Genomic DNA, 24735 nt, shown 5'->3' on the forward strand with positions numbered 1-24735 from the left:
ATAATAACATTATGCCATGAATCTATGCATTTATTTTCATCACTTAACATATATACATATTAGGTTAAGAAATATTTTAAAATAAAAGTTTATATGGAGAGGTTTACATTTTGTAATAGCTTTTGTGAATAAAAATACAAATATATAATGATAATTGTAAATGATCAAACAAAGATTAAGAACAAAGACTAGTACCCTAAATTAAACGTAAAGAATATTCAATAAGGTTTAAGTTGAGATAAATAAGATAATTGGTCAGCGGACCACAAAAAATAGTGAATGTAAAGAATATATTATTAATTATAAGATATGTGTTATAACTACAAATTATGCAATTTTTTCAAACTAAATTAATAAAGGTTTGTTATAGCTCTTTTCTAAAAGCTTTTCGAGATTCGGATTAAGTGATAAAATGTGTTCGGTGAGTTTCCTGTAAATTTAAAAATTGAACGTTTTTCACATAAAACCCAATGGTTGATTTTATTTGTGAACTATTACTTTCATTACAAATATTCTGTTTATAAGTATTATAACTACAAATTATAAATTACAGTTGGTTCACCCTTACATTGATTCTATTCTATGATATTAATAATAAATAACAATTCAATTTTATCTAATGCGCCTTTTTGATGAAATTTGTTAAGGTAAATATATCATAGAACAATGTTAACAATAAATAATTTAGTCCGGATTTGATTTTTTAAAATCTTGGATTCACCTTGTTTTATTTTAAGCAATATATTTATTACATTTGATAAACTTATAGTGTATTTTAGATTTTTTGTATATCACAAAGCTCAAAATTATTAAAGTATCAAATTGAACCTTATATTAGACTTAAATTAATGAACAAAAAATAGTGTTATTTTGCCATGTATATAAGTGAAAAATAAAATAGGTATATTAATTATTGTTCAATAAATTATAAATTCAGATAAATTAAACAAAATGGTGTGATTAATGTGAATAAAATTTGTCATAAATAACGCAGCCAATTGTTTTCGTTTTTCAGTGTAACTACAAGTTCATTCCTAACTTTATTATTTGAAGCTTTACAGTGGTTTTAAGTTTACTACTTGATCATAATAAAATACTCTTTACAATTATGATAATATGAACATGTTTACATTTACATTTTGCTTAACTATCATTTGTGGTATTTTGCATAATACCGTATTTAAATTGACATACCTATATCACCCTTTTGATATTTTAACTTATGCTTAAGTGTTATGTTAAAATAAACTCTCTTTTGAGTTTGTTTTTATTTAAAACAGTTCTTATGAACAGTTATTTACTTGTAACTAAGTTACGCAAGGTCTAAGGTTTCTATTTTTACAGTGTTCTGGCTTTGTTACTTAATCTGTAGTGATAACCTTTAAACCTATACATCTGGAAACTATTTTAATAATAGTAATACTTTTCTACTTGTTTTAGGATCTCCATACCCCATAAAACTTTATGACAACTAATTGATATTATATAATAAATTAGATCTGCATTATAAATTAATTTTTAATTAAAATATGTTCATTAACAACTAAATATAACATTTGTAGAATATATTATGTTCAGTTGTTTAATTATTCCATAATCTAGTCTTAGAATTAAAAATCAATTGTACATAACTTATGTTAACATGGTTTTTAAAATACAAAAAATAATTTAACTTGTCCAATTTAAATCAAATATGCAAAATGTTTACACATAATACATAACATGAAGGTAAAATAAATATTGACAATTTGAAATATTTCTATTTGTTGCTGAAATTTTTTTATGGATATAAATCAAGGGAAATGTTATTTTAAGTTCTCTTTTTTCACCTTCTTTACTTGAAAATATTTTCCAAAATCAGTCACTGTATCTTGAGTGAAAACATCACTGTAGTCTTATTATTTTCTAAATTTGCCAATTATTCTAAATTTGAAACTAAAACCGTATTTTTAAATTAAAAAATCAAAATCAAAATGTGAACATTACATTGTGCTCAGCCCTTAAATTAAGGACACTGAACTGTTAAAATTTGCTTTTATTCAGCAGGCGAGAGCCATTTCCACATTCTCTCTTTGATATTTATTTCAATTCCTTCTAAGACATAAATATAACTATAAAGCAATCAGTGGTGAAACGATTTAATATACACAGATTGACAAAATTAGTTTAAAAAGACTTTAGTGTGTTTACAGTAAAAACTTGTGTACAACTACAATTTATTGTGAATCTTCTTTCAGTGAAAATATAATATAGTTCAAGGAACAAATTAACGGCAAAGCTTGGTGAGGCATGGCAAAGCTAATACGTCCAACTACATTTGATTAAAATACATATTTGGTTCTTGCTTTATCGACAAATCGGCGTCAGTTATGAGGGAGTTGAAACACTTGTTTTCCTGAAATTGTAAAATTAAGTTAAGGTGGGGTTTTATTAATTGATGAATGAATCATTAGATAATTAAATAAAACTAACTTCAGTGGTATTATTTACAGTATCCAATAGGCCGTCAGCAAATGAGCAATCTTCAAACAGATCAAAGGTATCGCCGTCAAAATCAATGTTGTATTTTGAGAAAGGCTGAAAAATTATTTGTAAAAATGAAATGTTTATTTTAAAAAATCAGTAATGAAAAAAGTACCTCTTTCAAGGCTTCTAAGTTGCTGAAAAGTGTAGGTTCTATGTCACTACAGGTATCTTGATTCTGAAAATAGTTTAACTTAATACTGTTCAGTTATTGATAAAAAAATATCCTGTTTTATTTTTTGGGTGAAGAGGCCAAGGATGTTTAATAAAAAAGTAGAAAACAATTTTGAGGTAGGCACATCTCAGCCTGAAAAAGGTACTGAAATAGTACCAAAATGTTACCAGTAAAAAAGTGTTTACTGCTTTTTTAATACACCTCTGGCCTCTAAACTCAAAACTTAACAAGATTATACAACTAAGCCCAAAATAAAACTACATAACAAATATCAGCTATTTCCCGAGGGAAAAAAAAATCAATATATTTAAAGGAATTTTCTAATCTAATACAGCTCCAAAAGCCTAAAAGAGGGCGAAATTAAAAAAAAAATGAGCTTGGCACACATGTTTATGAATAATGATTAAAAATATGTAAACATTCTTGCTTGTATGTTCCAAAGATGAAAATTAAATTTGGTCAGTATTTAAAATAATAATGCTCACTGAACTTTTAAATTAAATCCATTCTAATAATATAATAAGGAATCTGTTAATAAAAATAAAATATACTTTTATTAACAGTATGTTAAATGAATGATTATATAAATTTGTAACAAACTCATGTTTTAATCTGTGTTAAGCAAATTAAAAACAAAATAATAAAAAAATACCTCTTGAGTTTCAATTTCACTTTTGATAGAGGTGACCTGCTGTTCATTTTGTATTTCGACTTCAACTGAAACTGGTTTGTCTTCTTGGCTGTTGAGAGGAGCCATGCCAAAGCTGTTCAAAACAGTACAAGAAGACTGTTCATCGTGGTTCACAAGATTGAAATCTTTCTTGGTGTTCAGCTCCTGGTTTGGCAGGAAGATGATCGGCTCTACCTTGTTCTCAGGCCAGTTTGCTTTTTCAAAGAGATCCTCCTTTTCAGGCCGCGTCGACTCACCGGGGATGTAGAGGAATTCTATCGGATTCTCACTGTTGTTATTGTAAGCGTCAAGCGGTGGAACAACCTCGGGGGCCATTGCGTTTTCTGGCTGGGCCAGATTCGCCTTCGAGCCAATACTTTCAAACAAAATCCTTCCTCTGGCCTGGCGCACACTTGGCTGTGTTTTAGTAAAAACAACTGCAGTTCTTCCGTTTTTGTTTTCTTAAGAAAAAAAAAAATTATTAGGCTAAAGCTTGAATAAACTCAACACAAATATATTCTTAAAATGTCTTAATTATTAATATTTAAAACCCCCATCCTGTAGTTTATAGGATAAAATACAAAAATGAAAATTATATATAAACTAATCCTTCATGTTTAAGAAAAAATATTTCAAAAAATATGGTAACCTTTGTAAGTTGGGAAATTGTGATCTTAATATTTAAACAATCTTTTCTAATAATGGTAAAGTTTAACTTTTCTTTGTTAGTTTTTTAGGCTCATGAAAAAATAAACATAAATTATCATTAACAAATGTTACAATTTAACAAACTAATATCAGTTCATCACAAATTTACATATATACAAATAATACATAATGAACTTACGTGCAACATTATCATACACTTCAAAGTCTATTTCTTTTTTAACCTCATTGATAAGATCTGGTTTGGCAAAATTGAGCGCTTGATAATAATCAAAAACATTTGCACCGTTTGCACCTATATGTTGTAAAAATTACACATTAATTTATTAAAAATTCAAAATTATTTGTCATAATAACCTTCGAAACTTTCGACCACTTGTGGGTTGAGCCCAGCCGGAAGGACAAGAGTTTGAACTTTTCCTGTTGAGTCTTTCTTCTGAATCACTGTAGATACAATTGGGAACTGCAACCGAGCATTTTATGAGCTTTATTTATATAAACTGTTCTATTGATATCTATCAGTACTTCACCTTATGCGACAGAGAATTGTTAGCATTCTGAATAAAATATTTAGAGATATCACTGTTGGAAGGATGGACAAGGGCATATTCGTTGTTGTTGACTATCGCTTTACAGATCTTTGGCTGAGATTCACCTGCTTGGTAGAACAGAACAAAAGGGACTTGCCCAATTTCATTAAGCTGGTTCATAGCCTCTGTAGCATTGTGCTTTATTATTGTCAGAATCTCATTTTCTTGCTAAAATTGAAAACTTGGCAACTTAATAGAACGAAAAACTTTTGAGTAGAACAAAATAACTGACATTATTTTCTTGGAATTGGTTAATGGCATTAGTAGGAATATCAGTCTTAGGAGGCATGCTTGGGTTTTTGATCTCTTGGGATATAGGAAGGTGGTATATGACATTGTTAGACTCATCCACTAAAGTACACCTACACAAAATAGAGTTAGGTTCGAGCATGCTTATTTAATTATTTTTATAAACTTACTGTGTTTCTTTTATGTTACTGCTTGGTGTACTTTCTGAACTTGGAGACCTTCTAGAAAACTTAACAATTATATTATGAGCTGATTCCATATGACTAATGTATAAATTTTGTTTGGCAAAGCTCAAATTGCAAATTTCACATTGATAAAGGATCTTCTTTGAATGAGTTGATATCTACAAAAATATAAAAATTATTATAATTTAGAAAAAACCCAAAAATAAACAAATAAATACTAACTTTATGGCAAACAAGATTGGATTTTTGGTTAAAACCTTTATTACAAACTTCACACTTATAAGGCCTTTCATTTGTATGTGTGTACATGTGGTTCCTGAGGTTACCTAGAACAAAAATTAATTGTTTTTCAAAAGAGATTCTATACAAGCCTTGCCAAATCTGGAAATATATTTTGTCTATGGAGTATAATTAAATTTATCTTATCAAGGGGCAATTAACGGCTTTTTTTTCGCACCATACCCCTAAATTCAATTTAAAAGCATACGAGGAAAGTCTTGAGATTAGACTTCCCTTTTAATCCCTCAGTAATCAGGTAGAAAAGGATTTTTTCTCTCTTACTTGAACATAAATATGATGTTTTCGTTAGAAAATTAAATAAATAATATAAATAGTGGCTATTTTGCAATTTGCATATATTTTGCTCAACCTTTACTGCATTTCTTCTTCAACCCAATATTGATTGTAACCTAATGTTGTCATCTTATTTTTTGCTAGGCACCAATTTGAATTTAATTTACAGGAATGTAAGGCAAAATAATCGTTATGAAACTATCGGCACTTATTTTTAAATTACTAATATTAATGATTATTTGGAGATCGTGAGATGCAGTCTGATGTGATGTAGGCTTAGAAAAACATTTTATTTATCATGCCAACATTTCAATCATTATTGAGATCATCTTCAGGGCCTGGGATTTATAAATATTGTTTAAATTATACAAATACATGTATGATGTGAAAAATGAATTTAAACAATGCTAGAAATTTTAGACTCAAAGTATTTGTACTCATTCAGTATTTGTTTTCTGTGTAGAAGAGTCATTATTGCGTGTCGTGTTGGAAGTCCAGTGAGAAATTGATGTTTTATGTTTATATGGTTGGATTTTGAAGGGGTGGGGAAGGAAGTAGGGATAGAAAGACATTTTTAAATGAGGAGTCAGCTTCTTTGACGTGAAAGGAGCCGACAATGGGAAAGAATGGGTAATGGTTCGGCCCAATTAACCTTTCAGGATTATATAGACAGGGGTAATAATGGAAAGGAAAGCCAAATTGTTGAAGAATTAGACTATGTAGAAATGTTTGATGTGAAGAATGTAATGATTGTTTTATGTTATATTATGTTTTGTGTGATGTGATGATAATATATGTATGTTATCGATATTGAATTTGATTAATGATATTAGAATAGCTGTGACTGAGTTTATATATGTCCAATCTGTAATTGATGCTGTGTTAATATAAACCATTTCTAAAAAGTTACGTTTATGTTTGTTTTGTTCTTTGTGTAATATTTTTGGATTGTTGAAGTCTAAATTGTGCTGGTGTTCAAAATAGTGGGTAGCCAGTGCTGTAGGATTTTGTTGGTTTTTTTTTTGCAGTCATAGATATGTTGCTTTACTCTCTTATCCAAATATTGGGATGTAAGACCGATATAAGTTGCCAGACAATTTAAACAATTGATTCTGTAAATTACATCAGACTTATTTGTTACTGGTGTAGGTACTAGTGTATCTTTAATTTTGGAAAAAAGTGTGTGAATTGTTTTATAGTTTTTGAAACCTATTTTAAAGTTATCAGAAGAGAGAAATGTGTTTAATTTATGTGATAGGCTGTGAACGAATGGCATAGATATATTGGTTTGACTGTATTTGATAGATTTGATATAGTACTATTAGTATCAACAGTTGGTGTTAGTGTTGAGTTGTAGTTGTTGATTATTCTGTTGATTATGTGTTTAGGGTTGTGATTGTTATGTACGATATGTTTGTACATCTGGCTTAAGGTAATAATTCTGTGAAGTAGGCCTTTGGCCGTGTTTATTATTGTTATAATAAGCACAGTATATTGATAATAATAATAATATACTAAGGAAGAAATTTACAATTTCTATGAACATTTCATACATTTATTTATACTGTAATATTGTTACGAAGGCAGGGCAATATTATTACGATCATCAATAACATCGTAGAAACAACAATAACAAAATAGAGGCTTTCACTTACAACTCATTCTAATATCATTATTTATTAGTATCATTATTACCCTTTTGGTGAAATCCTTTCCCGCAGAATGGGCAGATATGACGTTTCTCGTCATAATGGATCTTCTTGTGTGAAATGAGGGTAGATATACGATTAAATGATTTTTTGCAGAAGTCACACAGGAAAGGTCGCATGTTTAAGTGGGTCGCTTTGTGCTGTGCTAAAGTACTCAGCTGCAATTGCAAGGGTATTATAAACATTTATGCTAAACAACACAAAATCAATGTTTACCTGGCGAAAAGCCTTGGGGCAAATATCACACTGATAGTTCCTGACATCTGTGTGAGTCGGTATGTGGCGAACAAGTGTATACTGAAATCTGAATTCTTTTCCACCTGTATTAATGTGATTTGTTAAATATCGATTAAGCATTTAATTAATTCCTTAAATGAGTACACTCACAAAGACCACACTCCCAAATCTTCACCTCTCTTCCATCTTTAAATAAAGTCTTAACATAGTGCCTTTTGGCCCTGATGTCGTCTTTATCGACTTTCACTGTCGTGAACGAAGTTTTCTCTGGTTTTGCAATCCAAATGCCTTTGCCCTGTAAAACAAACGTGTTGAATACATTTCCAAGCTGAATAAAACATGAAAATACCTTGTAAATGGGATTCCCCCTGACCCCGATTATTGTTGAAATGTAGTTTACCTCACCAGTCTGAAATATTTAGAATAAGTTGTTTTTTAAATTGTATGAATAGTTTTATTCAAAGAATGGAAAACCTGAGGCATTTCTATATAAGATCTAGACGAGTACTCTTCATTTTCAAAAGATGACATGCCCACCCTAGGAAAAGTGTCCTCCATGGCTAGCAAAATGTGTGAATTTTCAGAAGTGTCAACAAATATGCAAAGATCTTTTCATCAAACACCTTACTTCTTTATAAAATATATCCATGTACATGCTACTGCACGTTATTTGTTATGCGTGACCTCGATGCCTCTAAAAGTAAATTATTAATGAAATAAACCTTTTTTAAAATGAAAATTCACAAAAAAAATTATTTGATACTTTACTTCCAATCCATAAAAGCTTGTTTTTATAACAGATATTAATGCCAAAATGTATTCAGTGTCAGATAAAGGAGACTTTGCATTTATTTTCTTAATCTGGAATATATAACGATCAATGAATGAGGGATCTGTGGGTGTTAACACAAAAGCATAAACACCTCTAAACTATTATGTTGTTAATTTTTTTACAAAAGAAGATATGTAAAATCAAAATTTAAAGATTTGTTATCTGTTTTCCTGTTATTATATCAAAGAAAAACATTTATAACAATCTTTATTGTGCTCTTGTTGTTATTGGCCCAAAATTCAAAAGAAGTACATTTTTAAATTTTTTGCCTAGAAGAAAAAGGGCACAAAGGTTGAACAAGATGTAAAAAATAAGTACAAATAAAGAAATAAAACATAGATAACTTAACATATCCTTAAAGCTAGGCCTTTGTAAAAATTAGTAGTATGATAATGAGAGTTGATTAAACTGCAATTTGGCCTGATAGAATAGCTGAAATTTGTGCAGAAAAATTATAATTTTGAGATGGTTTAAAATCTAAGCATACATAAGTCAATATATTTCAAATATTGTGAATTAAAGATATAAATTGGTGTTTTTTAAACCTTTTCAACATTCCCCACATAAGTCATTATTTGTTGTAAGCCTATTTATTCATTTAAAAATGGGAGATTTTAATATATAAAGTTAGATTTTTGTTGGGTTAATGATTTAAGAGATTAAAGATTTTTTGGTTTGAATAAAATAAAATAATAGTAAAAGTGAGTATGTTAAATGTGAAGTTTTTAAGATTGTGTCGCCACCATTTTCCTTCAAAGAGAGATCAAAATTTTACCTAGTTTCGGATTAATTCCTTTTTGAAAATCTAATTTGTCTTTTTTTCCTGTATTCTGAAAATGTTCAAGACGAATATTTAGTCGTACCGAAGGTTAACGGTTTTTTTAATAAATTGCTAAACGGGTGTGGCCGTTTTGCGATCAGTAACGGTCACTTTCACGGCAAGAGCCTACCATTTGTAAAAGACGACTCACCAAAGGAGACGCATCTGCTCAGGGTCGAGTTCTGCAGCCTGTCCAAAGAAGGATAAAGAAAGTCCCTAGACAGCTAGTAACCAACGACAGGAGCTAGTGCTATTTGGATCATCAACTCTCAGTCAATCATCGCATAACATTTCTCGTTAGACTTCAACGCAGGCAATACGCACAGAAAAATCTTCCTCAGTCGAATCCTCGTCAGTTTTTAAAACTCAACTCACGCCGAGAAGTATAAACGTCCTGTTCAAAAATAATAGCATTGGCCTGGTGTAGAACTGTTGAATTTAAAATTCAAAATTTAAAAGGAGGTTTCAATTTTAGATAGCGAGCCAAAATTTAATTTCTTATTAGTTGGTGCTCCAAAATATATAAATATAATGTTAATGATCAATTGCATACTGTAATATGTCAAAACAAGCCTCATTCGCAGTTTAAACGTAAGCATACTGTGCTCTAAATTTTTGTTTAGATAAAAAAATACAACGATCAGAATATAAATGCGTGAAATGGTACATCATGGTAGTACATCCTATGAAACTACTAAAAGTGTAAATAATTATAAAATATTTGAAAGGTTTTATTTCAGAGGATTAAACTCAAGTTCATAGAAATTCGGCAGTTTTTCTTTGTGTTGATTGATAATAGACCCAAGAATTTCTCCTTAAAGATGGTTACAAGTCAGGTCTTATGAGTATAAGAAATGTGAATTGTGAAAATTTAAATATTTTCATGTAGTTAATAACATGCCAAACATTTGGAAATTCCGTGGTTTCCTCGACTGTGGCGAAGAGCTTGAAGGACTTCGGTATCTGGCATAAAGTTTATACGTACTTATATTTGTATGCTTCGTTTTTGTTTGCAGGGAAAATAAAATATAGCCATTTCGAGTAATTTACCTCGGTTTATCCTCAACGTGAGTATCCTCAACGGTGGAAAAAGACACGATTTCTTAGTATAAAGAAAATTTTTAAAACGTCAGATTGACGAATTTCGAGCTTTCCACTACTATGCCTTTTCAATCAAAACACACGGATAAGACGCGAAACTGGACGGATCTTAATTTTCACCGGGAGAAAAAATTGCATCAGCTACTGGGAAAGAAAATTTTTTTTTGGTGGCAAAGTTCCGACTTAGCAATTTTATTCAGTTTAAAAGGGCCGGCTTTGAAACTATATTTTAAACGGAAATATTGCTGTAATCCGTTAAAGTTTTATTAAAAAATGTTTTCTCCAAAATTGAGAAATATTAGCCTGGAAATAAAAAAATCGACGAACGAGATGTGACAAAACGACTCAAAATTATAAGTAATTTCTGACGGGATCTGCTATTTGAATCAAGAAAGTCAGGGATCAGAGAAGTTCCCCGATCACACATGTTAATGTTTTCGAGTTTCACTGAGTCAAGAAGAGATTCGAAAGTTTGATTTTCAAAATTTTTAGACTAGTCTCATTAAAAAATATATTTATATATTTTCATTGGATTTACCTTTGGGACGCTCTTTTCGTGGCTTCGGCGTGCCCCGGCATCGCTCGTCCCGTCCCAGTCGCGCCATCCCGCCTCGCACTCCACTTCCAGGAAATCGTACACATTCTCGGAAAATCTCCTACTCGCCTCGAGAGTATTGCGACTGGACGCGGCGATCGTCAAAAACTAAATGCCGAGAAAAACAACACTCAATTGTTAAATAAAAAAATAAAACACTCGATTGTTTATTTTTATTTTGTTTTATTTTTCCCTCGGTTTAAGTTGCTCTTGGATTGGGTAGTCAATTTTTAACACCCGACACCCGAAAACAAGTACATAAATTATTATCCATTTTCCGTTTTACCAGAGTTATCTTTAATTGGAGAATTAAACGTAAAAATGTATATTATCAAATAGCGATCAAAAGGGTTAAACACGTTTTTCTGCAGTGGCACACATTTTTTCTGTCTCCATGTTGCAAGTTTTAGCCAAATCCTAACCAATATTTATACTTTTACTGGTAAATTTCATTAATCATTCTACCCAATGTTAAGACAACATTTCTGACACATTTAAGTATTTGATTGTAGTTACAGAAGATATACTCCCTGGTAAAATTATATCCCCCCATTTTGTTAGTTATAATTTTTCTAAAATTGTATAATTATCAAAATAAATAAAAACCTTTGTAAATACAGATAAATTCAAAGCTGTATATCTTTACATGTTAAATGTCAATGTGTGGTGTTTAGTGACCATTAATTAATGATTATTTGGAAATCATGAGATGCTGTCTGATTAGAAAAACATTTCCTTTATTGTGCCAACATTTCGATCTTTATTAAGATCATCTTCAGGGCCTGGGATTTATAAACATTGTTTAAATTATTCAAATCATGTAGGATGTGAAAAATGAATTTATACAATGCTAGGAATTTTAGACTCAATCAAAGCATTTGCGCTCAAAATACTTTGAGTCTAAAATTCCTAGCATTGTATTAATTCATTTTTTCATCCTACATGTATTTGTTTAATTTAAACTATGTTTATAAATCCCAGCCTTGAAGGACGATCTCAATAAAGATTGTAACGTTGGCATGATAAAGAAAATGTTTTTCTAAACCTGTCAAACCAGACAGCATCTCACAATCTCCAAACAATCATTAAATGTCAATATTTTATGCAACAGTCATTACTGCATTTAATTCAATTACATAAATCATTTTCTATTATATGTACGTATGATAATCAAGTCACGGAAACATAGAAACTCCCAACTTCATGCCAAGCTTTTGTTTAATTTGTAAACATCTTTGGGACTTAGTTAGTTTACAATTCTTTATCAGGTGCATATAAAGATGTTTATACATCTTTGATAATAAGTAACATATAAAAACAACAATTAGCAAATCAAAAATACTAAAAACACTAATAGATAACTTATTTTTGACCAATGTGGTTAATTTGATTGGTAAATTAGCCACATTGGTCAAAAATAAGTTAACTATTAATGTTTTTAGTATTTTTGATTTGCTATTTGTTGTTTTTATATGTTATTTATTTATTGTACCTGATAAAGAAATTGTAAACTAACTCAGCCCTGAAGTCATGTTTCTGTGTCCTAATACCTGATTATCACGCATACAAATCTACACAAGGTTGATCCATCTCTTAAATCATATCATGATTATGGTCTGGTAGTACTTCACAAATTTAAATCATTAGCCTCAAATTTTCTATTATTTACTTTTCTCCAATTAATTCAACTATACCTAAAATTCAACGAATTATCTTTAATTATACATTTTCTTTCTTTTTATAGTTGGTATTGAAGTGGTGAACTTGTAAAATTATCAGGGCTTTTAGGAGTAAGAATCATACTTTCTTTGTTGGGCCAATTAACTTTTGACAGGGTTTAACTTTTTATATTTTATACACACTTTTTTTACATATAAATCTCATTTATTATTTATTTATTTTAAAGGTACAAATAGGGCTTCAACCCCCTTACATGTACATATATTAGAAATAAATTTAGTTTTTATTTATAATCGGATGATGAAACCACATTACAAAAGAAAAGCAGAAAGAGAAAAAGATAACAGGAAAAAGAAAAGGATGATTCATGTTGTTTTTAAAAACTCAGATGCCATGGACTTGAAACTAGCCAGCGAGGAAGCAGAACATACTTCCCAGGGAAGAAAATTCCATAGTTTTGACCCTGCAATTCTTTGTATTGCAATTTTGTATCCTCACAGACTGTCGAAGCATTGTAGAAAGGGTAACATTATCCCAGAATATAAATGCAGAAACTATATTTTTGCCCAAATCTCTAGGAAAATGCTTGAGACAAACATCATGGGAAAAAGGGTGGCATTGTATTGGGTGAAAAGGCATGCAGGCTTATGGCAAAATGAAACGGTGGACGCATTTGCAAACGAGGCTGCAACATCAGGTCCAACCCTTGTCAATGAAATTCCTAAAGATGACGGGAAAAACTTTTTGGAAAAGCTTTATAGAAATCTGTGGCAAGAAAAATACAACGCATCAAATGTTGGCAATTATTACACGTCACTGTTCCCTGAGCTCAAGAAAAAACCATGGTTTTCGGAAGGCGATAGCCCAGAAGGAATGTCAAAGGAGTTCTATTCTACTATTTTTAGACTGAAGCTACAAGAGAATCGGTTTGGCATCGTCTCCGAACTGTCCCACTTGCAATTGCCCTTCAAATCCTTCCCACATAATTTTTGAATGTCCAGAATACAAAAACGAAAGAGACAAACTGCTAAAAAATCTGAGCAAAGTCCCAAACATTTCCAAACCAATAAACTTAGAGTCTGTCCTAATAAGCAACAATCCATCAGCTTTCAACATTCTATGGATTTCTAAAGTCGATAAATGTTTCTTTTTGATTATATTCAACCATGAAAATTTAGAAGATGAGAAGATGATGGAGCGGAATGAGTGGGTGCGCGGACCTGGTCCTGGTCGGCCGATCCTGCTCGACAGTAAAATGAAAATAGAAAACTTCATGGGTAATATGCCAGCGTAACCCCCCCCCCCCAAAAAAAAAAAAGATCATAACAGTATCTAAGGCAGGAATGATGATCAATTTGAGGCAATGAGCAGATTGAGAGTCTATAATTAATGATTTTTGTAAAAAATCAGGATTTCATCAGGAAGTGTAAATGATATTAACAGACTATTCAAGTAATTATTTTTCATTAGTAATGGTAAGGAGAAAAAATTGTTCCAATTTTAGTATACCAGCACATAAAGGACACTATGTTAATGAATAGGTGGATAGCCTGGCCAAAGAAGGCTCTAATACTGCGTTTGTCAGGCCACAACCGGTATTACCTCACTCTATGAGCACAATGAAGGAGAGTATAACATAACTGGGGCATGAAACAATTCCTTAATGAATGGAATTTAACCCCCAAACACAGGCAATCAAAGTAGTTTGTTAAGGTGATCAAACCAGCAGAATCGAAATGGCTATATCTCAAGGAAGGGAATTAGGCGGCTGATAGGTATTCTGACGGGACACTGCCCACTGAGAAGACACCTCTCCGTAATGTGTATTCTACCAGATCCCTTTTGCCGTTTTTGCGAAACAAAAGAAGAAACAGCAAGGCACTACCACACAGAGTGTGATAGGTCCAAATTTGAAATCTTTGAAGGAGCGGGCATTACCAAATCATTCCCCGAGATAAAATGGTCCAAAACCTTGGGGTTTGTGAACAAGTCCAAGAGATTTATGCAGGACACATGAGCCGACCAAGTCCCGGACCTTTTAGGGATGGGGCATGAGTCCGGCATTTAACCCCTCGGGTCTTGGTTGCCCACCCTGCGTAATATACACACACGCACATGCACACACAAGGAGAAAAATTTCATAAAAATACATATATTATAAAACATAAAACACTTCAGGGAATTGGTGGTTGCAATGGTTTAGGTGTTGACATGGTGTACATGACTGTAAAGTAAAGACGTCCTGGGTTCGAATGCAGGGCTGCTGGACTCCCCAACGTACTTACAAATGGTATTGTTTTCAAAAACACCGGCACACCGAGGGTTCATATAAGCTCGTAGTTGAAATACCCTCATAAAAAAAAATAAATAAACAATAATAATTTTTAAATGTGCATTTGAATAACTTCGTGCATCGCACTTAAGATTAAAGGGGAAAAAATTAAGGGTAGAACGTGCAAAATTTGTAGTGAAAAACAATTGGATTACTACTTTCATAAAAATTATAGTTAAATGATTAAAAAAACGAATAACAAAAAACAAAATAAAAACAACATCTCTGTAATTGTAATATTGTATTTTCTAATAAAATAAGGACGCTATTTGTAATTATGATAGCTAATATTTATTTGAGAATTTATGAAAGCAGTCTGCATTCTATATTAAAAGGCAGTTTTGATAGATGTGGATCTAACATTTGTTCCAAATTAACAAATAAGCAAATATAAAAAATATACCTACTTTATACATTATTGGATTTGACATCGAATTATAAAATGGAAGTTATTAACATATTAATACCCTAATATAACAGCACATTGCTTTTCAAAAATGTGCCAACCAACTAAATTTTTGATATTTAAAAGAAATTTTACTTTTAGCAGTTTAAACTAGACTACTTTTGAGTTACATTTTATCACAATGCGAATATATTATTACATCATTTTACTTCCATGTCTTTAGATACAATTTAGCAGGTTTGTGTAATAACTAAAGTACCAAAATAAATGCCAATTAAACAAATACATGCATAATCTAACGCGCCCTTGAGTTCAATAAACAATTAATTCTAGCAGGGATGCAAACTAAAATATATATATTTGGCAACATGCAAAATCAATCAAAATATAAAAACATTAATTTGCTAGTTTAGGCCTTTTACATCTAAAATCGCCAAAGGTTATGTCAGTTCGGGAACATTCTGCTTAAACAAATTACCTTAATGAAGACACACATTATTGCCAATTTTTACTAAAATAAAACATTCCCATTTTTCTTACATTGGTTAAAAAAAATATAAAAAAAATACACCCAATACAGTAAATAAAGTAATTTTTAAAATAATATATATTAAGTGGATAAATATAATGTACTTTTTTCCTTTTCTTTTTTATAATAAAATACAAAATTCAAAATAAGAGATATTCTCACAACACTTATAAAAATAAAATAATTGTAACAGAATTATTTTGNATAGTATAGAAGTATATTTTAGATTGTACAATAAAGTACTATTTGATACATTATTTGCAATCAGTCTTTATACACTGAAAGTACAAACCAGGTTATTACTCCTAACCCTAACTATACTAAATCACAACAGATAAACTAATTTTTTGTGTTGATTTTATTTGACCAAATAAAAGACGCTTGGTTATTATGTTATTTTTAAATTTAATTGTACAATTTCAGATCCAATTAGTATTAACCATCATTTACTCAGTTCTCTGATGAGCCGGAGGTAGGAGCATAACTACCAATGGTCGGTATAGAGGCCATAGCAACCATACAAAATGAAAACAGTATATCTCTTTGTAGATTGGCCAGTACTTCGAGAAGCTGAGAAGTGCAAGAGGTAGCAAACATGGACCCATGAATAAGATGGTGTATAATTTGAGTAGAACGATCTTGAAAGGAAGAACAAGGGGTCTGTTTAGGAACTGCAGGAATTTCTTGTTTTCCTCCAGAATCACAAAATACTGAAACAAACAATTAACAAGTAAATTTTCTTTTTGTTATGTATTGCAATCAAGATTTATTTGTTGTTCAACAATAAATCCTTATCTTGACAAAAAATTGACATTTTGATATAAAATAGATGATAAAACAACTTAAGGTTATGACAGGACAAAAACTACATTTTTATACCAGCTAACAGGACCATTTAAAAACAGTGTCTATGCCAATCATAACTCAGCAACCTCAGTTGAAGAATTGCATCATAGGATAGAAAATGATAGCAGACCATTTTTTTTTTTTTTAAACTTTTTGCCATAACTTTTCATTTTGTGACCACTTAAAATCCGATTGCAACATTGTTTTCAGTGTAAAAAAATCCTTTAAAATGATGTGACAGGTCATATTTGAAATTTTGTAGTAGAACTGGGCCTGAACTACCCTGTATAATTTTTCTCCAAAAAAAGATAAAAATTTGAAACTACTCTAAAAAATATTAAACACATTTTTTTTTATAAATTCAGACATTCAGCCATTCAGCCAGGCCACCTAAAAAAGACACCCTGTATACCCTATTATATTTCAAGCAGAAAAGCTATCTAAAGCAATTTTCATTTATTTAGATAGATAAATACAACTTTCAGTATTAAAAATAAATGTACGTACATCTTTTTCCATGTAGACTGCAAAGAATTCTGTAAAGAAGGTCACGTAATAACCGGAATGTAGTCCATGCCAGATAGAAAGGAACAGCAAAACCCCAAGCTGAGAGAGGTTTTTGTTTCCCAAGAATTTCAACCTTTTGTAAACGTACCTAAAGAAAATTTCTATTTACCCTTTATTCAATGGGAAAATTATACTAAAACATACTGCAAAACCCAAAAATTTGTGTTGGTGTTGAAGCTCGCAACATAATCATGACTGAAGTTCTGCGCCTTTTCAAAGAGCACCACATCCACGTTAGAACAGCCATTCCATTTCGGCATTCCCTCTTTGTCGGTTCCATTATAGCCCAAACCTAAAAGTGCATTTTATGTCAATTTTTGAAGATTAACAAATAAATAAAAAGACAAACCAATTAAAATACAAGAGCCCTCGGTGAATAGCCAACAGCAAATGTACTGATAAAGTGCAACATGGGCCCAGATGGCAATATCAAAAACTTTTTGGAAGAAGTGATGCTCCTGTAAGTATTATTGTTAGAAGTAAATAATTTTTTTATACAGAAAACTTACCCTGAATTTTTCAGACTGAAGGTAAGAAGGGCTATAATACATCGAGCCGGCTGTATAAAGAAAACAGTAGATGAGCCCTAACAAAAGCCGCTCCATTGCTGGTCTTACACATTGCGGAATTGTTTGGTTTGCCTGTGATTATTACAAGAATTATTAAAATTTAGTGCATACAAACATGTATTTTTTAAATTAATTAAAACAGAATTAAAGCTTTGAGCATATCTTGTGCACGTCTCTAAGAGGACTTATTTTATTTAATGCAAATACTCCCCAATTATTATTATTTTTTATCCTTTAAAAATGTTTCAGTTGATCTAACAAACAACAAACAAAATGTCAAACATTATTATACCGCAGTTAAAACATAACGATACTGTCTGATAAACTGAAGACAAATGAAGGTGCTTTTTTTTAAAAATATAATTAGCCTTGAAGAGAAGTTTAACCCCAAATACTCACAGGTTTTAATTTTCCAGCAACAAAATCTTTGTATTTTCGCATTGGAAACTGTGGCCCGATCATGAAGCTAGTAGGCATATAGGTGAAGCCAGCTATTTCAAGTAATGATGGCACTTCTCGTAATGCTAACTGTTTACTATCTTTCGATAGCTGCTCCTGTACATAAAAATAAATAATTAAAAGAGACAATTATTCTTATGAAAATTTTAAGGCAAAACTAACTGACCTCTGGTAACGAACCATCATAAATATCGAAAGCTAACCCGGTCAATCTGAGGGTTAAGATGCAGTAAGGCATAGTCCACACAATATCATAGTTGTCGGTTGTAGTTACCCAATATCCTAGTTAAATACCAAGACAATATAAAGAATTAAAATTCATTGGTGTTAAACTGTTAAATTTCATTACCAGCTATCAGGGAGCCAAGGGTGAATACAAATGTGATTATAACAGAATGTACAGTGCCTCCGATCATTTTAAGAATAGCGTAGACAACCACAAGGCCCAGTAGAGTATATAGCATTTCCAAGCCTGAAACAAATATCAGTTGGTTAAGGTGCAACAGCCTAAATTTACATGCACTACGTACCGAAATTGTACATTCCCAGCGACAAACCACACAATATGAAAAATACATGTTGGACTGGTGGTGGCTTTCCAAATAAGAACAATCGGTGAATCAATGCAATAGGATATCCTATATCAATAAAAATACAATATTTTCTTTGGTGTTTGATCAGCCTTCTCAGTTTAAATATACTTTCCTAAAGGTAGATTGGGGATGAGGTCATGAAGACAGAAATAATATAACGATTTTTTTTGAAGTCCTGATGAAGGCGATATATTCTGCCGAAAGCTTGACAAGAAAATAAATGTTGTTTCTGTCTTCATGGCCTCATCCCCAATCTACCTTTAGGAAAGTATATTTAAAAATACAATCTTATTGAGAAGCCAACTAGAGGGGTTGTTAGGCAGACCAAAATGATCACCAATGACCAAATTATATAAATTTATTGTGAGATTTCTTGGCAATTCTATCAATGAAGTTACTGTTAATTTATTGCAAAATTTTATTATGTGATTTCTTGAGGTATGTAGGATGATGAACAAAAGAAGGTATTTCATGAACTTCAAACATCACGGTCTGCCGGGCTTTGCAGTTTTGTTCTTTTTCTTTGTGTTAAATAAATGTAATTTAAAGTCACATTTAGAAGGTTCTACTTTTTTGGTTAGTTGTAAAATTATTATAAACGTGATTTGTTAATAATAATAATAATAATATAAAAAAAATGGTTTAATTATAATAATGGTGCATGAGGCCATATTTGTGAAATAAAATAAATTTCCCATACATACAAATTTAGAAATTGTAGTCTAACCGAGGGTTGTTTCATTGTATTTTTATACTGGTTTTTCAGAACAGTAACTCGATAAGAATGAAATGACATTTTTTTCTTTATTTGTCAAACTTGGTGAAAAGTACAGTTAGTCCCTTCTATGTCCCCTAAAGTCATTCTTTTAGTTTTAATGGTCTAATTTTAATTTTACAGTTATTAAAAAAATATAATTTAAGAAAAAAAATTGCGAATACTTTGCCTGACCCGCGACACCTGGACTAGGGAAAAGTGAGCCTCACACTTTTAAAAGCATCTTACTCAGTATATGTCAAAACAAATCAGTGGTACACCAAATCCTTAGGCAACATCAGATTTATTGTTGAACAGTGCAAATTAGGAATAGTTCATATTATTGTGCACATTGGGATTTACCAAATCAACCAAGAAGCTGAAGATCCTTGCATACCTATGCCAGATCTTGAGGACTTGTGGTCAGATCCTTGACAACTACAAAGCATAAAGTCTTATCGACCAGATATTTCCAGGAATGTCAAAGCTAACAAATAATGTGACAATCCCAATTGAATTCTAACATCATCAAGCTGAGAAAGTCAAATAGGTAAATCCCTCGTAAGGCAACTAATATTGAAGAGGTGCAAACTGATTTATTTAGTAAGGGTGTACAGGAAGTAAAGTTACTGGTTATTACAAAATGTACACTTAAATTGGGGATGGTTAGGGACCACAGTGACTGTGGTTAGAGCGTCCGACTCCTATATCACTCTTCTGCTACATCGATAAGTGCGGGGGGTTAAAAAAAAAAAAATATGTACACTTGCATTTTGTTATGTCAAACTATATGTTTTTTGTTGCTTTACAACATACTTATTTTAATGTAAACCAAATTAAATGAGATCAGAAATTCATGGATTTTAATTTAAAAAATTTAATTAATGGTACGAAAGAAAATTCACAACACTGGAAAATTATTTAGTGAAAATTTAATTGACAATTTATTACCTAGTGTTGTTCTTAATAACACAAATGACTTCCTCTGGTCTTCTAACCATCGAGTAAATAGGTGACTGGATTTTGACTTTGAGACATAATCCCATTCTTCAGCAAGGTCGGTTTGAAGCGATCAACGCTTGTTGGAGGTGCCGAACGATGTCTAATCCATCTCTTTATCATGTCCCATAAGTGTTCTATAGAATTTAAGTAAGGAGAAAATGCTGGCCAATTCATTGTGGCAATCCCTACATCTTCCAAGAAATGGGCGACAACTCCAGTCACACACGATCGATCATTATCCGCATGCATTAACACAAAGTTGTCCCTAATAAATGGAACCACAGCTTCCAGAAGAACTTTCTCCTCAGTTTGGTATGTCAATTCCACCCGACACCATAACCGACTGTCTTTAAAATGGCTGTGACTCACGCATGGCACGGAGGAAGCAAATCGTCCTCAATGTCTTCACACACAGCCCTGGTAATAAACCGGCATTCGTCTGTGAAGAGAACAGCCCCCCATTGTTCAAATGACCAAGCGAGATGCTAATGAATAGTTGCCTTTCTACTCAATGCCTCTTCAATAGTAGAGAACCTGATGCAGGATGTTCAAAGACTAGGCTATTCTCATGAAGCCTTCTGATGGATGTTTTAGACCTCACCCTCATTACCATTTAAAATTGACTGCCTATAAAGGAAGCTGTTAAATAATGTTTCCATAGTGTGGTAAGAACAAAAACGATCATCTTTAGCCGTTTTACATCATGGTTGACCACTATTTTCTCTCCAATCAAGACTTCCAGTAGCCCCTAAATCGCTGAAGACCATGTGGATGTTAGAGCATGGCAGACCCAGGCCTTGGGTATCTGTAGTTGGCCAAAGAATCTGTCCGGGTGTGATATTGACTTAAAACCATGCTTTTAAGAAAAAAAAATTAATTAATAATTAAGTTTTTACTCAAATTTATTGTTTCATCAAAGGAACCAATGTAAAAAAGAAAAAAAAAGTAAAAAAAAAAAGAAAGCATTCAAGTTGGCTCTGGAAAGGATGAAATTCAAGTGATTTTGATTGTTTTTTATCTAAGTGTAAAATGATTTGTAACATGTAATATATGGCCGAGGGAGGAAGTCAAAATAAGATATTTATACCTAGTTATGGAAAATAAACAAATAAATACAAGGTCCAGTTTTTTTTCATCTTTGAGCACTTTTTGAAAGAGAATTTTTTCTTTCTGAAAAGCAAAAAATTACAGACCACCCAAGAGATCTCTTTTCAGTCTGACAATGAGCATTTAATCTGCCAAAAACAGTATGAGTAGAACTACCCTCTCCAACTATTAGTTCATCGGCAAGCAGACATCACGAAAAAATCTCATAAATAGTTTTATGTTAAAATCAATGATAAACATTTGTTCTGATTGTAATAATGTTTAAAAATTTTAAAATGATACCAAATAAATCTGCTTGTTTATTAAATTATATATTCATAAGCTAAGAATAAAAACAAATTTGACAAATATTTAAAAAAAATGGTAATGTGACATGTCATAGACCAAAATTTTCGTAAGAAAAAATGTTAATTTATTTTATTTTACATGGTTTTTCAGAAGAGTATTGTTATTATTTTGTATCTTTTTGTAAACGTTTTGAATAAAAGAAAATGAGGAATAAATTAATCAATTTTCAACGTCTGTCGATTTCTTTATGATAACAATAAGTAAATAAACTATGTAACATCCTATTTTAGACATATAATCATTTTAATTCAAAGTTCAAGTCTCAAAAATTAATTTTGCGCGTTAAAACGAAACTGTTTTTCTCATATTAAAAAAAGTGCGTTGTAACGTTGACTTTCCAGTAAACAAAACAATATCTCCGAGATTAAGCTAATGAATATTGATAATGAATCGTAATTGCGTGAATAACCCGTCATTATGGTGATGAAGAGGCGAAGGGCCGGTTCAGAGAGGCCTAGGGAGGCGGCGAGGCCGGGGGCCTCTGTCGAGGCGTTGTCCGTCATTTCGGCCTGAGACGTCCCGAGATAAGTCCAAGATCTCTACCCAGACGACAACCCTGGACAGCACGACGGCTGATCAGTGACCACTGACCAGCGACCACCGATTTCGGGACGAAACCTTCCTCGAACGACACCGATTTTTATCGTTTGGCGGCGTCGCCGTCATCGGCTGAGAAACTGGCAACGGCCCGTCGATTATTGTTCAATATCGATACAGCTGCAAAGTCAACTATCGGAGTTTTGCATATACAATAATAATAATAATGATAAAACCATGATCACAGGTACTTTAAATGCTTGAGTAAATTTGATCAAGGATAGCTATCTTAGGTATTTGAGTAAAGGTACCGTGGATCTTGCCAGTTGATTTGAATATTCGAGTAGTTGTTTTGAACAACTAAAAAACTATTTAAATTAATTGGTACAATAACCATGGATAATTATAGCTATACTGTTTATTAGCATATACCAATCAAGATCTTGTGTAACTGTCTTGAATAATTGGGTAAATTAATCATAGTTTTGAGTAAATTTAAAATGTAACTCGGTAACTGATTTGAATATTCGAATAAATTGGGGATAGCTAGCTCGACAAAAGGGAAATTACCTTAATTAATTATATAACATGAACAACTGGGTAAATTGATTTCTTTTTATCTAGAATAAATTGTTGAATTGAATATGATTTATTTGGTCTTTCTTTAAAAGTCATCATGGTTCCTTGTTGTTGAATTGAAAAATTGGTATATTGATCATAATTCCGTTTTAGTATATATATCTCAAATTAATGGTTAAATTCATCATATTTATTCGATATTTCTTCAATAATCATCAAGGGTATTTGCAGTTTTTTTGAATACTTGGGTACAGTGATCATAATTTCTAGCAACTGTATACCATGAACAATTGGATATATTGATCATATTTCCTTCTCTCTAGAATAAATTGTTAAATTGATCATGATTTATTTGATCATTCTTTAATAAATATCAAGGGTCCTTGTAATTTTGTTGTATAATTGGGTACAGTGATAATAATTCTTTCCAACTATATACCATGAGCAATTGGGCAAAATGATAATAATTTTTTTATTGAATTATTTCTCAAATTAATGGCTGAATTAATCATGGTTCCCTGTAGCTATCATGAACAATTGGTCAATTTGTCCATAATTCCTTAAAAAATAAAAAATAGTTCGATTAATCGTGGTTCCTCATAGCTATCATGAACAATTGGTTAAATTGTCCATAATTCCTTTTTTCTTGAATTATATTTCAATTTAATGGTTGTATTAATCTTGGTTTCTCGTAGCTATAAGGAACATTTGGTTAAATTGAGCATGATTCCTTGCATATCTCTTGAACTATTTTGAAAATTATCATGATTGAATCTCTGACCAGTCTCTGAGATGACGTCCTTCTGGTGAAAGTCTGCCATGAGATAAGGCATAACCTACTAGGTCCAGCCCCAGAAACGGCGAACAGCAGTGACACCTCCACATCCAACACCTATCTTCTGCCAAAATCTGTTTGGCACCTTTCTGCAAACCGAAGGAGCTTCTACTGGAGCTGGCTGAATTAATATATTCCCGGTGAGTAGGACGTTAAAAGAAGATTCAGATAATTATTTAATCTTCGCCGTGTGTTATCAAACTACAATTTTTTAAATTTGTTTTCTGCATTTGAAGATGGATAACTGTACTTTTCAACCCAAATATCTGGGGCCAGTCAGACGAGTTTGATAAATAAAACCAAAACAAAACAGTCATTTAACTCATGAACTGAAAAAAAAGATAATTTATTTTTTGGGTTACGACCTGCTAGTCTACACTTTTTCAAAGGATTTTCCAAATTCGTTTTTTTTTTCTTTTTTGCTTCCAGCATATTAACAAATAATGCTCTATGGGAAGATTGATTTCATTTCTGAAATATGGAAGCATACTTGATAAATTAATATCAGCCTTCAATATTTTAATTTTATATTAAAAATCAGGGTAATTTGTAATTTTTAAATTGATTTATAATGTTCGCATTATTCGTAACTCATTAGCCGTATATTATTAAATTATAACATTATATGGCTAATGTTAAATATTATTAATTCACTAATTTCGTGGTC

General features: G+C 31.5%; 2 protein-coding genes across 6 annotated transcripts; both read right to left on the bottom strand.

Annotated features, from left to right (window-relative positions):
- Positions 1-2122: 2122 nt before the first annotated feature.
- Positions 2123-11074, bottom strand: LOC106672667 (zinc finger protein 281-like). 5 transcript variants are annotated; one of them, XM_014404267.2, is made up of 19 exons: positions 10280-10714; positions 9381-9623; positions 8346-8438; positions 8206-8271; positions 8052-8137; positions 7927-7986; positions 7728-7872; positions 7557-7660; positions 7327-7498; positions 5281-5384; positions 5044-5216; positions 4857-4986; positions 4565-4792; positions 4392-4497; positions 4216-4329; positions 3351-3829; positions 2639-2701; positions 2473-2577; positions 2123-2395 (listed from the first exon to the last, which is right to left on the bottom strand). In XM_014404267.2, exons 5-19 carry the CDS (start codon positions 8133-8135, stop codon positions 2312-2314), a joined length of 2151 nt encoding a protein of 716 aa, XP_014259753.1. In that variant the 5' UTR covers positions 8136-8137; positions 8206-8271; positions 8346-8438; positions 9381-9623; positions 10280-10714; the 3' UTR covers positions 2123-2311. The 5 variants fall into 5 exon arrangements, with proteins under 5 accessions (XP_014259753.1, XP_014259751.1, XP_014259749.1 ...); XM_014404265.1 differs by lacking the exon at positions 10280-10714 and adding an exon at positions 10869-11071 and having other exon boundaries at positions 8052-8271; XM_014404263.2 differs by having other exon boundaries at positions 8052-8271.
- A 5138-nt stretch (positions 11075-16212) lies between these two features.
- LOC106672696 (lysophospholipid acyltransferase 5) lies at positions 16213-22779 on the bottom strand. Its single transcript, XM_014404314.2, has 10 exons — positions 22527-22779; positions 18844-18951; positions 18663-18785; positions 18480-18595; positions 18254-18409; positions 17795-17926; positions 17635-17743; positions 17430-17577; positions 17226-17373; positions 16213-16582 (listed from the first exon to the last, which is right to left on the bottom strand). Exons 1-10 carry the CDS (start codon positions 22618-22620, stop codon positions 16319-16321), a joined length of 1398 nt encoding a protein of 465 aa, XP_014259800.1. The 5' UTR covers positions 22621-22779; the 3' UTR covers positions 16213-16318.
- Positions 22780-24735: the final 1956 nt, after the last annotated feature.

Source organism: Cimex lectularius, unplaced genomic scaffold, assembly GCF_000648675.2.
Source record: "Cimex lectularius strain Harlan isolate CLEC.00 unplaced genomic scaffold, Clec_2.1 scaffold385, whole genome shotgun sequence".
Taxonomy (NCBI): domain Eukaryota; kingdom Metazoa; phylum Arthropoda; class Insecta; order Hemiptera; family Cimicidae; genus Cimex; species Cimex lectularius.